At 44.4% G+C, this 12,202-nt stretch overlaps 2 protein-coding genes across 2 annotated transcripts in view; one reads left to right on the top strand and one right to left on the bottom strand.

Moving 5' to 3' along the window:
- ABCG1 (ATP binding cassette subfamily G member 1) overlaps window positions 1-2,644 on the top strand; it is a 65,755-nt gene extending 63,111 nt beyond the window's left edge. The window contains exon 16 of the mRNA XM_032994465.2: window positions 2,559-2,644. Coding sequence (XP_032850356.2) covers window positions 2,559-2,613 — 55 coding nt within the window. The 3' untranslated portion in view covers window positions 2,614-2,644. The remainder of the gene's footprint in view (window positions 1-2,558) is intronic.
- A 1,202-nt stretch (window positions 2,645-3,846) lies between these two features.
- LOC104365153 (trefoil factor 1) lies at window positions 3,847-7,857 on the bottom strand. The gene is made up of 4 exons (XM_042788272.1): window positions 7,772-7,857; window positions 6,666-6,808; window positions 4,900-5,049; window positions 3,847-3,863 (listed from the first exon to the last, which is right to left on the bottom strand). Exons 1-4 carry the CDS (start codon window positions 7,855-7,857, stop codon window positions 3,847-3,849), a joined length of 396 nt encoding a protein of 131 aa, XP_042644206.1.
- Window positions 7,858-12,202: the final 4,345 nt, after the last annotated feature.

The following is a 12,202-nucleotide window of genomic DNA, read 5'->3' as shown; positions in this document are numbered from 1 at the left end:
AATGACAAGTCTGAAAAAGGGTAACAAGCAGGTGAGATCCTGAAGCGCAGAAACAAACTTTACAACTCACAAAGAGTTGTAAAGCAGGTATGTTTATTGCAGCGCTGGGTGCAAGGGGGATTGCTCCTCCTAGCTTGCACACCAACAGCACACTTTGCCAGAAATTTATGCAGTGCAGATATACATATTCATGAAATTATGCATCATAAACATATATATGCATAAGTGAGGCGGGGTTAGTTTGCACAGACTCAGATCTGTCTCTGATGGTTGTTTTCTTCTTCAGGGGTCTTATCTTCTCTTCCTCTTGTGTCCTTTAGATGAACTTTAGTCATTCACACATGCTCTCTTCGTACTTGGTGATCTCAGCAGATTCTTGTCCAGTTTTATGGTCAGACTGACACTGTTATTCTTGTTATCTCCCCCTGTGTCTGACACACAGTTCTTGACAAATACCAGTCCCTGATAAGCTTAGGCACCATTCTGTAATAAACAAGTTTCAAAAGAACATTCAAGGCGTCAAAATAACATTCAAGGTAAACAGGATTGTTAAGAAATTGCAAAGCAGTTAGTTCCCAATATCAATCCTTTGAGGCAGGAAGGATCCTGTGTCCTCTCTGGGTTGTACTTACCAAATTTACCTTCCATGAAGCTCCCTGGAAACACCACAGACCAAACTGATGATACCTGCTTTCAACCAACCTTCAGTTCACACCTGTGTTTAGTCAGACCCAACTAATTGCTATGGGCTTTGGACCCTGGGAATTTCCTAGAGTTTCTGCAACAAGTTCAGCAATGAAGGGGTTTGGCTCAGCTGCAGTGAAATATTTTGATTTAAGACTTCCAGAGTTTCACTTCAAAATTTCAGTATCAAATCCCTCAAAATTTATGTTTTCCAAAACAACCTTTTCTTATGCTCAGAGGGGAATGCACACGTTGAAGGAAGCCTGGGAGACCTAACCTGGAGGCAGATGGGAGCAGGACTCTGAGAGAGCCTGTCCTTGTCTAGTGTCTTCTCTGAGGGGAATTTCTGGGTACCACGATGGGTACACAAAGGGTGCTCACAAATCACAAGAAGTTATTATAGATAGATGAATACACTAGTCTCCAGCAGAAAAGTACTTTGTGTTCTTACCCTGCTCACCTCGGATAGGCACACAGAAATTTTACCATTCACTAGCAGGGGGAGTAGCACCAAAAGACTGCAAACACTTGAACAGAAGAGCATCCTCTTCTGTAGCATCCATGAGTGTTGCTAGTTCTAACATTTGAATGCATTATGCATTGCAGCACACATATTTTAAAGCGAAGTCAATCTGCTTGGCCATTGCCTTCTAGTACTGAGGACACGTTGGTAGTCTCATCCTCCCTTTGTGTACCTGGTGGAGTGTACCGGGACAGGGAGCGTGCATGCTGCCTTAGGTAGTCGGGCAGCTCACTGTTTTGTACACTGACACTGGCAGCTTTCAAATGCTTTAGCAGAAGCTTCAGGTGGGGAAAAACGAGCCTGCAGAGCAATAATGGACTGTTCTGCTCAAAGAGGGTTTTTACTTCTGGCAGAGAGCTGCTTGGGCGGCTCTCACCTGAGAGCTTCTGAAAGGCTCACCTGAACTTTGCTTGTAAGGAAGGTTTTGCAACCCACACCTCAGAGCAGTGAGTTCCCCTTTTTGGATTCAGTCTGGCAGAGAGGGCAACCTCCTGGCAACTGAATCTCTGTCTTGAGATCATAATTCTGCCTGGTTTTAGCACAGGGAATCGTATTTGCTTGTTGTGTTTTATTTTCTGCTTTCCAGGCTGTTTAATGGCATCATGGTTAAGTTTCCAAGCTTTCGTAAAACCAGTAGCGTGTTAGAGACTTGTGGCAGAACCGTGTGATTTAGCTTCTCTCAACACAGAAAGATTTCAGTTTCTGTACTCTTTTCACTTTGGTTTAGCACCTTGTCTGAAACCTTCCTTTTGAATGGGAGCTTTGCCAGAGGAGGTATGTGATACTAGCTGTAGCAGGAAGCATACCCTTTCCGGAGACATTTGGGAATGGGATCTGAAGTAGGTGGGCATATTAAAATACACATTTTTTTGAGGTGTTTTCAGTTATATTCCTTTTTCACATTGCTACAGGTTTGTTCTTTGTTGCTAGCACCCATCTGCTCTGAGATCCTTGTCTGTCCTACTTTTCTGCCCTGTTAATTCTCCATGTTGGCCAAATACAGCTTTCCTGCACTGATTCAAAATGAATGATTTGAGACCTTTTCCTTGGCTGCAATCGCTTTTAAAAAACAGTAGAATATCCTTACTCACTGAAGAACCACACTGCTAAACAATCTGCAACGTCAAGTATTTTCTATTTAGCCTTTAATAGAAGCTGAAGCGTTGCACACAGATGTCATGATTACAGACAGTTTAGGACTACCAGGCAGTTGTGATTTTAAACATCATTCACTATCTGCGTAATAACCTCATTAGCATATATACTTGGTGTCACAGAGGACCGATTTCTGTTATGGTAGCACCTTTACTGACAAAAATCGTGTAGCTGGCCTATTTCTTTTTTCCCCCAGAAAATTATTCGGAACTTTGTTTCGAAATATTCGGAACTCATTCAGCACCCACTGAACAGTGATGTGTGTGTGCAAGCAGAGTTGCAGAGATACAAAGGGTAAGTCTTCATTTGGGCTTCTCGTACTTGCATGTTAAAACTTATTCAGGTCTGTGAGTCCTCCACTGTTACCTAGTAATCGCACCTTGTTGTTGCACCAGATTTTACAGCGCAGTATTACTGTGATTACACTGTTGCTTGGGCCTTCCAGATTCACCTGGGCTACAGCACCAAACCTTCCTCAGCAAAGACCTTCAAAGACCTTCAGTAGACTTGTTGGTTTATTGCTCATATTACAACCAATATCTTACCATATTCAAATCATATTATAGAGCCTATTGTAAGTGCAAGATAATGAAGTTTTATGAATGACTAACTTTCACCCGCTTGGATAAACTTACTCATCACAAAAATGTGCTTGTAGAAATCTCTCGGGAGGGATGTGTCTCCACCATTTGTCTCTTCTTGCACCACAACCCTGTACAACTGTTCTTTCCAGCTAAGCCCTGAGCACAGCTTGCTGTCGTGGCAGTCTTGCATTAGCCCATTTTGTTCCCAACAGTGCGCTTAGAGGCTCTTTACTGTGCTCTCACTCAGCTGAAGCAGGGAAACGCTTGTGCTGCTGTACTGAGCATTAAAGATGCCCAGGAGAAATCAGCCACACTTGCCTGGAGACCAGCAGCTTCTCCTGTACCTGGTGAGACACAGCAGGCTCTATTTCAGGAATAGCTTGGGGACAGGGGGACCTGTGTCTTGCTTTTAGTGTTGCAGAGACTTTTCCTGAGTATGGCCCATGGGACTCGCTTGTGGGGATGCTGATTAACAGTGAGAGATCCCGGTGATTCAGCTGCACATTGCATCAGCAGCCAGGGCCCGTGTTGGGTTAGGTCATGTAACAGGTGGGTACCTGCCCTTCTGAGCAGCATCGAGGGTTTGGTAGCACCAGAGACATGGTGATGCAGAGAGCAGGAGGTGTCCAAGTCACACCAGCTCGGAGGACAGCTAACAAAGGTACCCTTCCCGATGTCTCAAGGGGGGAGAAAAAAACACCCAAACCCACAGCTGTAGCTATTATAAAGGAAAATGCTGAATACTTTCAGTATCCAGAAGGGTGAGTGGCCCATGTGAAACCACGTATTATATAACGAACACAAGCAGCCGCTTGCAAGCGTGAAGTGTAACTAACACAAAAACCTGAGTGCCATGTTCCTTTTGGAAGTGTTAGTGACTACTCTTGCATCGGTGAGTTGCTAAGATGCCAAATTTCCTGGGAAACAGAGAAATACATAGCTTTAAAAATAAAGAGAGCAGAGAACTCACAAATACTGTCTTAGTTCTTTTATTACAGTGAAAACCTGCACGGTACTAGCCTACTGAAAGAATAAAAGCTGCAAGTAACTTTTAATGAGAATGGAGTCAATCTAAAGTAAAAAGGACCTAGAAGTCATAGCTGTTGCAAACTATAAAGTCTGAGTTGGGATCTCCAGCTGTTGTTTCCCGTTGGTGTAGGTCCAAAGGTCTCAAGGGTCTTGATGGAAGTTTCTCCTTTAACAAGCTGGGGAGGTAAAGAGGAGAAGCAGATTAAGGAACATGTCTTCTTCACAAATTACACAAGATGCTGGGAAATGTTTTGCTTAGATGCAAGACATCAAAAAGGCAATATTTTAGCAATTGCTTTCTGCCTCACCACCCCTCCACCATCCCTACATGTGTTTTCTAACTATAATTCAGATCAGTAAACCCAAATTATGGTGAATTATCTCCAGTACAAAATACACTGTGAGGTGGGTTAGAATTAGCTGAGGCTATTGGTTATCTACGTTAGATATGCTGAGGTCAATCCTAATTAAAAAAAAAAAAAAAAAAACAGAAGTAGGAGGTTAGAAATTTCTGTAAATTTCATTCCACATTTCTAAAGCAGAGTCTTTTATCATTTGTGATAAAGTAGATATGAGTTCGGTAGCTGGACCTCTACCACCACATTAGCTGAGGGCTTGATCTCTCACCTGAGCCCAGCCTGCCTGTGCAGCCACATTGCCCCCAATTCCCTGTCTCAAATGCATTGCAACACCCACCCCTCTGTGCAAGAAGTGGGTCCGTTTAGGGTTTAGCCGCCTCTTCCCCCCTCACGCCCTGGGTGAGGAAGCTCTGCACGCACACAGGGAAGGGGGGCGACCCCGTCCCGCTCGCTCCCTCGCGCGTGGCCTCGCGCTGCGCCGCGCCGGCACAGCACACCAGACCCTGCCAGCAGCCGTGGTGCATCCACGGGGACGTGGGGAACGATGTCTCGTGCAAGACCTTACCTTCCTCCACCACGCGGTGGTAGAAGCACCAGGGGACACCGGCAGGATGTGCCTTGAAGCAGCACCCCTTCTTTTCGCACTCCTTAGCCGTGATGCCGGGGAAGCCGCAGTTTATCCTGGCGTGATGATCATCAGGACATACTTTCTTAACTGTGTAAAGCAAAAAAGGAAGGAAGGAAGGAAGAAAGGAAGGAAGGAGGCTGTGTTACTATATGCTCCGTCTACTTGGTGGCACAATTCACAAACAAAAGGCAGGCCACAAAGGTGAGGTCAGTGAGCAGACATGACAGCCACGATGACCTTCTCCATACCAATTTCAGGCAGCAGGTTCACCCAAATCCTTACCGCACCTCTTAAGCAAAACTAAATGCCAAGGAATGAAGAATTGCTGCTGTGCCCCAGGGGACAAAGGGGGCAAAATTCGCCCCTAGAAGTGTCTAGTAGGCAGCGACTCTGATTTACCTTTCCTACATCCAGCAATGGGGTGAAAGCCATGTGTGTCCTGTAACGGTACCACAGACACCAGCCTCAGACCAGGGCATGTTCATGACCTGATCCAGAGCAGCCTGGCTAATGAGGGGAGAGGAAAACCCAGCCTCCTCTGCGTGCCAACTTGAGTTACAGAAAGAAGGTAGGCCATTTAGGAGGAAATCACAGCTCATCCAGGCAATTTAAAGTAAAATCACGGGTAAAGAGGTTATACCACCCAGCCTGGATAATTCAGTTTTCCTTTCCTGAAACAGTTCAGCTCAGAAAAGCAATTCTATGAGAATGACACTATAAGGAGCTGTCATTTGTTTTTCAAGATTTTCATTAAATGCAAACAGTGTTCAAAAGCAATTTTTTGTTTTCCTTCAGCAATTCTGAGCCCTGTTGACCAATCCTAATACATATCAAGTTCGTTTACTGGGTAATGTTGCCTTTGCACCCTCACTTCCTTTCATTTCACCTGTGCAACTGCTGAGATTGCTCTGAAGTTCTGCTAAGGAGTCCCACCATCAGCTCAGAAAATGTAGCTTACATTCAGTAGTTATGTAAAGTATGCAGCCAGTCACTTGAAGCACTAGGAGAGCAGCTCTTTTCTAAGAGCTCTCTTTTCTCAGAGAAAACAAAGGCCAAAAGATCAAAGCAGGACTTTAGAAGCTTTAGAAGGAAGAATCTAATGGAGAAAAGGATTTTCCCTGGGATATTTTGGAGATTTTATTGAGTGGAGACTAGGAACAAGAATGGAAGAGAAAAGAAGAACCAAGTGGAATTATGCTGGGAAACAGGCAGGAGAGGAAGGAAGTAGCAAGCATCAAAACAAGCTGGAGAAAACAGCAAAACCCCTAAAAGTTACAGGATATCTGTGGTCTTTTGTACAGGTGTCAAACAACTACCGAGGGACTCATCTACTCAGGTCTTTGACATGCAGTGCTAAAGTCCTCCTCAGCCACATAGAAAACCCATTTAAGTAAGTGCTGAGGATCCCTTGATCTACTGATGAACAAAACCACAAATGGCAATGAAATGTTTTTAAATAATCAGCATGTGTTATTTGATAACTATAAGCCTGAAGGAAGAGGAAATATATTGTATGCAGAATATGAGACAAAAGACTGATGGGTAAGCAAGGTTTGACTTTGCATTTTAATACCAGTGGTCTCCTAACAGGGGCTTGTGCCCACTTCATTGGCCTAAGAAGAAAAGCAAAGCTGCTCCCCATTTTTACAAATTTCTGTATAATCAGACAGTAGGTAAACCAGTGTTTCTGGCAGAGACATTACCTTTCTTTGCTTTAGGAGCAAAGCACCAGGGAGTGCCAGGGACTTCATCATTGAAGCAGCACCCAGCTTGCTTGCACTGATACTCTGAGATTCCCGGGAAGCCACAGTTCGTTCGCTCATTGGGCGCCACTTTACACTGGCATCTTGCTGCTCAGGACAGAAATATCAAGTTACTGGGTGTCAGTTTGCACACTTGTTAGTGGAGGTGCATTTATCAGATGTCCCTGGGAACAAATATCTTTCCCTAGACTCCATTTATCTTTGCAAAGTGTACCTTTTCTGTTGCCTGCTAAGACCAGAAGTTGTGTGCTTTAAAAGTTTCTTTTAAACTCCCATCGATTTCAGTAAGGGTTGTACCCCACCCTTTGAGAATCTGTGGTTTCACCTGCAGCCAAGCCAGCCCGGCACAGTGGGGTCTGTGGCCTTCAAATAGACCTCATCAAGTGGTAAAAACCCATAACTTCAAATGTCATGCTAGTAGTCATGCTTTGCTAATCTCATGGGAAGAAAGAAAGAGTTAAGGGTCCAGTGGATATTCAAACAAGTGTACAGATACAAAATCTTTTCATTCTTTTCATCAGGTGACTATAAAAACATAGCATTGCATGTAAATAGTTATGTCTATAATTTTAACATTTTAAGTCTACTGCACAGTCATCCACAAAGGAGAAATTCTAGAGGTGTCCCTAGGTGTCTGTCATTGAGTTACTTGCTTTCCCCTTCTTAAGTTGTCTAAATGACTTCTCTTTTATTGAGGAGGAAGATATAGACTCCTCTGAAATTATATTCATGTGACAAAGTAGCATAAAATAAATATCAGAAGACTATTTAGACATATCTAGCTCCTGTTCTAGCGAGGTCCTGTCCATCCCTGTGCCTTTGCAGCAGGTTCCTGGTCATTCTAGCAACACAAGAATTCACCCGCAGTCTTTTTTATTTTGCCATAAATTTCTCTGAAAAAATTAAAAATCCAACTTTGGTAATAGTACCAGAGCAAGACATTCTCTGTCTGATACATAAAACTGGAGACGTGCTCTTGCTGCAGTTACAGTCGGGAAGGCCAGGCCCACATAGGTACCTGTGAAGGCAACAGCAGGTGAATGTACTTACTTGGCATCATCTTTCCCTCTGCTAAGGTGCTGAGGGCTACAGTGAGGATGACGGAGAGCACACAGATCACTTTGAGATCCATTGGTCTTGAAAGGCAGGTGGAGGAGAAGTGCCGCTCTCCCTGGGAGCAGCTCGTTTTATAGGCTCCTTGTATTTGCCCAGAGAGGTCTGATAACATTGTTTCACCCGACATCATCCAACCAGAGGTTGCGTGTTCTTTTGTTTAGTTAGTAAATGTTGCCATGCATATTTTGATATCCCTCAGATAAATTTCTAGGCTCCCGTGAGCTATTGATCACGTATCTATTATGTACCTATAGATACATATCAATTACATGATCCCATTATCTATTAAATAGATGCTGCTGGTTGTCTCTGGCAACCCCAGCTGATTTCATTGCCATTAGAGTATTTCAGACCTCTGGGCAGCTTTAAATGGTTGCCACTACTGAAAAATAGGTACATATATTTCTTATCCACGTGTATCTTTTCTGCCTCAACTTTTGCCTGGCCCTAAGGTTTTGGTTATGCTTACTCTGAAGCAGGTGAGGCAGGAGGGCTAGAGGTGTGACACCTCCAAGCCTCAGGAGACCACCGGGCAAACTGTGCACCCGAAGAAATACATAAACATAGAAAGTAGAAGTTGTTTCTGTGAAATAACGAGCCCGGCTGAGGCCATGGTTTGTTTTCACACCTGAGGCAATTTGAACTAGTTTGAAATAGGAAAAGGAAGGTAAGATCAGGAAAAAAAAAAAGAAACCACACCAAAAAACCCCAGGGGGACAACAGCGTAAAGAGACCCAAGAGAAGAAAGGAGAGTTTATATATGATTTCAGATATGATTTCAGCCTGACCCACATACACTGTGCTCGTCCAGGGGTCAGACCGAAGTGCCCCAGATGATATTTTGGAGTTGCTGTCCTGTGGAAGGAGGAAGGTCAGGCTCCTGGAGCAGACCCCCTCCCAGCCTGCAGGTCCTGTCCAGGGGGAGCTGCAGCAGGGCCTCCCCATCCCCTTTGACAGGTCCCAGAGCATCATACTGCTTCACAACCCATCCAACACCACAGGCACATGATTTGCCAAAAACAAACTTCTGAAGCACCACGTTTGACCTGTTAATTTCCCAACTGCTTTTCTTTTGGTTTCAAAAGCGGCCTCTAAGGCAGCCTTTGGGCTGTTCCAGGACAACGGGCCTTGGGACTTGGACTGCCTGGACAGGCAGTCAGGCTTTAATCTCCCTTTTTCTATCATTTACTGTAACATTTCTTAACTTCTAGCTACTTCCCAACACTCGAACAGAAGCAGTGCAGTGCCAGGGAGGGGAAGACAGGCAGCAGGATGGTGGGATTGTCTCTACACCCTCAACAAAGGAGGCACCCACAGAGCAGGCAGGGCCAGCCGCAGCCCTCACGGTGCTCTGCAGCATCTCTTTTCCCACGGGAAAACCACCAGGGAATTCTTCCTGTTCATCATCAAAAAAGGGGTTCAAAGAATTTTTTTGATCTTTGACAGAATTGTGTCTTCATGCTTTTGATTATTATATATGAGTTAGTTTTGTACCACTTTCCTTGACAAAGTTCAAAGTGAGAACTTTTAACTTCTATAGTTGTGTTTTGAAGGTAATTTATTTGATGAAAAGTATTTTGAACCCCATGAAAGGGATTTTGGTCTACAAGGAAAAAAATAATAAACCTCATTTTCCTGCTGTTTAACTTAACTTTATTTATGTCCATCTCTATTTAATATATTGACAGCATTTCCTATTGAAAGACATGATTCATAAGCCAGACAGTTTGTGTATCCTTCATTTCACAAGATACCAAGCTGCAGGCAGAAGAGGACTGTGTTCCAGTACTCAGCAGTTCATATTTACCTCCATCACTGGGAGAAAATGTCAGACGTGAAACTTAAAAATCTGTTTTTCTCCTTATGTGCAACACTGACAGTGCTCCCAAAGGCCCATCGTGATGGCTGGCGCAGCAAAGTCATTAATAATTTTTCCATCAGCTTTCTTCTAACGGTGCAGGGCATGAGATTGGCTGAAACACTGCCCATGCATGAAAGGAAAGCAGTCATCCCAAGGGGGTACCGCGCTGCTTTCTAACCTCCATGGAGTTCTCAACAGATTATCAGTCCATCACCTGAGCCAGGTGAAACTGCTGATAACATTCATCCCTCCTGCCTCTCACTGGACATTAATTAAGTCCTTATCTGTTGTCTGTCACCTCCTGGGCCTGATTCCAACCGCAAGAGCAAAGGCAAATCTACCACTGAGTTTTTTCTGCGGAAAGAGCTTTTGATTGGCATCTTAAAACAAACACATCAAAAGAAATAAGCTTCTTGCTTTCTGCCAGCAGATCACTTTAAGATCTTTAATATGTTTATATAGCTAAAGCCTTGAAGATTATCTGAGGTTTCCTGTAAATGTGTTTCCTTCCCTGAGGCCAGCACCTACCTTGACCTTTTGGTAACTCGCTGTAAGGTGCCCAGGCTCTGGAAGTGCCCATGGTCAGAAGGGGCTTGGTGGGCTCCTTCCTCCTCCTCAGGCTCCGTGTCCTCCCTCATTCTTCAGTCCCGCAGGTGTTTTAACTGAACTATGGTGCTCTCATTTCCTTCCCAGCAAGGAAATGGAGAAATCACCATGGCTGGTACAGACCTTCTTGCTGTGGGTCAGTAACAGGCTGCAACTTTTTACTCTGATATTGCAGAGCTTTTAAAAGATCTGGGCATTCTTTTCTTTTTCTTTTCATGTAGAAACAAAGAATCAGCAACCAACAACACAAGTTAGTTTTTCATCCTAAAGGGAGTTTTTTGACACTAAAGGGAATTTCCTTTTGTGGTAACTGTTAGTATGAGTACTGACCTGAGAAATCTGTCACTGGGCCAACACCACTGCATGTGAGCCCACAAATATCCTGAGTTTTGAGTGCTCCCTAAAATAAATCATCATAAGAGAGAAAAAATATCAGAGAAAAAGGAGGAGGGAGTCTTCATCAGTTTTGCTCCTTCCAGCTGTGCGAGGGGCACTCAGCAGGAGAAGAGACCCAGGAGCAGGGGTAGTCTGATAACACCATTTAGGTGAACCTCACTACACGTCACTTGTTCATTGCAATATTGTTTTTTATGAGAGTGTTTTTAGAAATCATAGCAATGAATAGTACTCTCCTCCCTTATCATTAGGCTTACTGTTCACCTTGCTTCATGACGGCCACTGGTGCCCTGCTATATCCCCATCCTTTTTGGAGGCACATGGCGGGTGGTGTGAGGAACAGGCAACGCAGGTGCCTGCTCTCCCCCACGGTACGGCCTGTAGGACCACAACATTTAAGAGGTGTATTTTTCAGGGTGTGCTTCCCATGGGTCCCGTCGGACCATGTTGTGGGGCTGCTCTACCATGACGAGCTGTACGGGCGGTTTGTGCGTGGCACTGACGCAAACCGTGTGTGTGTGTACGCGGGGTACCCACAGAGCGGGGTACACGCACAGTGCCGGGATCATCTCAGGGTGCACCTGCGGACAAGATGATGTGGCTGGAGTTAGGGACTTGGGTCTCTGCTAGCTACTGTCCTGCAGACCCTTGCGTTTTCAAGAGGCATATTCCTATGTGCCGTTTGTCCTTGCAAGGCACGATACAGCAATGAGCTTCCTTGATGTTCCTGTTAAAACCTACAGAAAAGTAAATAAAGATGGATAAAGTAGGGGGCTGGATTTGGAGCTGCAGGTTTCTGCATGCAGCAGGGATCCTGGGCTAATAGCAGAAATCATTCCAGTCTTCCCCTATCCCTGGTATAAATTAAGAGTTACCTGGAGGTTGAAAAACTTGTAATAGAATCTTTAAGCAATGTTGCAGTCAATTCCTCATGTTCCTTCCTGTTCTGAGCCTGTACTCATTTATTTCTGTGCCAAAGGCATCTGGTAATAGGAATTTCAAGAGGCTAGAAAGGTTGCTGGGATTGTGCAGGAGTGTGCATTTGAACAGAAGCAAAAATATCAGGAAGAGGTTCCCAATAAGATTTGCATCTCAGTGCCTGTAAAGAGCATCATGCTCTCAGATTTGTATTGGCCTTCCCTAACAGAGGTTATTCTGTAGCACACAGAAGAAATCCCCAAGATTTTGAAGCTTAAAAGTCATTATTTTGAGTGTGGGTGTCTAACCATGTTATTTTTAGATATAGGTCTGTTGTAATACATGCTCAAAAATGTTGTTTCCCACAAAGCAAGCAAGAGCTGTGCTGCAGCTTGGAGGTGTCTGTGCAGAGCAGTATGACCTGTGCCACTCACTTGGGCCATCCTTGCTGGGCATGGACTTGGGCTGGCTTTCCCTTTTTGTTTCAGGGTGGCCCCCATTTCAGAAGCAGTCAGCCAAGCAGTCAGTGCTTCACAGGGAAGCTTAAAAGTACATCTGGGAAAACACAGTTGGACCTAAC

This window comes from Tyto alba, unplaced genomic scaffold (assembly GCF_018691265.1).
Source record: "Tyto alba isolate M040663 unplaced genomic scaffold, T.alba_DEE_v4.0 Super-Scaffold_14, whole genome shotgun sequence".
Taxonomy (NCBI): Eukaryota; Metazoa; Chordata; class Aves; order Strigiformes; family Tytonidae; genus Tyto; species Tyto alba.
This window is presented reverse-complemented; position numbering and strand designations above follow the sequence as displayed.

What these genes read in the sequence shown, in the direction of transcription:
- LOC104365153 (XM_042788272.1), bottom strand. Translation starts at nt 7,857, where the DNA reads ATGGATCTCAAAGTGATCTGTGTGCTCTCCGTCATCCTCACTGTAGCC. An exon ending in GGAAAGATGATGCCAAGTAA is followed by an intron (nt 6,809 to 7,771) that starts GTACATTCACCT and finishes CTGAGCAGCAAG; the next exon opens with ATGCCAGTGTAAAGTGGCGC. An exon ending in TGCTCCTAAAGCAAAGAAAG is followed by an intron (nt 5,050 to 6,665) that starts GTAATGTCTCTG and finishes TGCTTTACACAG; the next exon opens with TTAAGAAAGTATGTCCTGAT.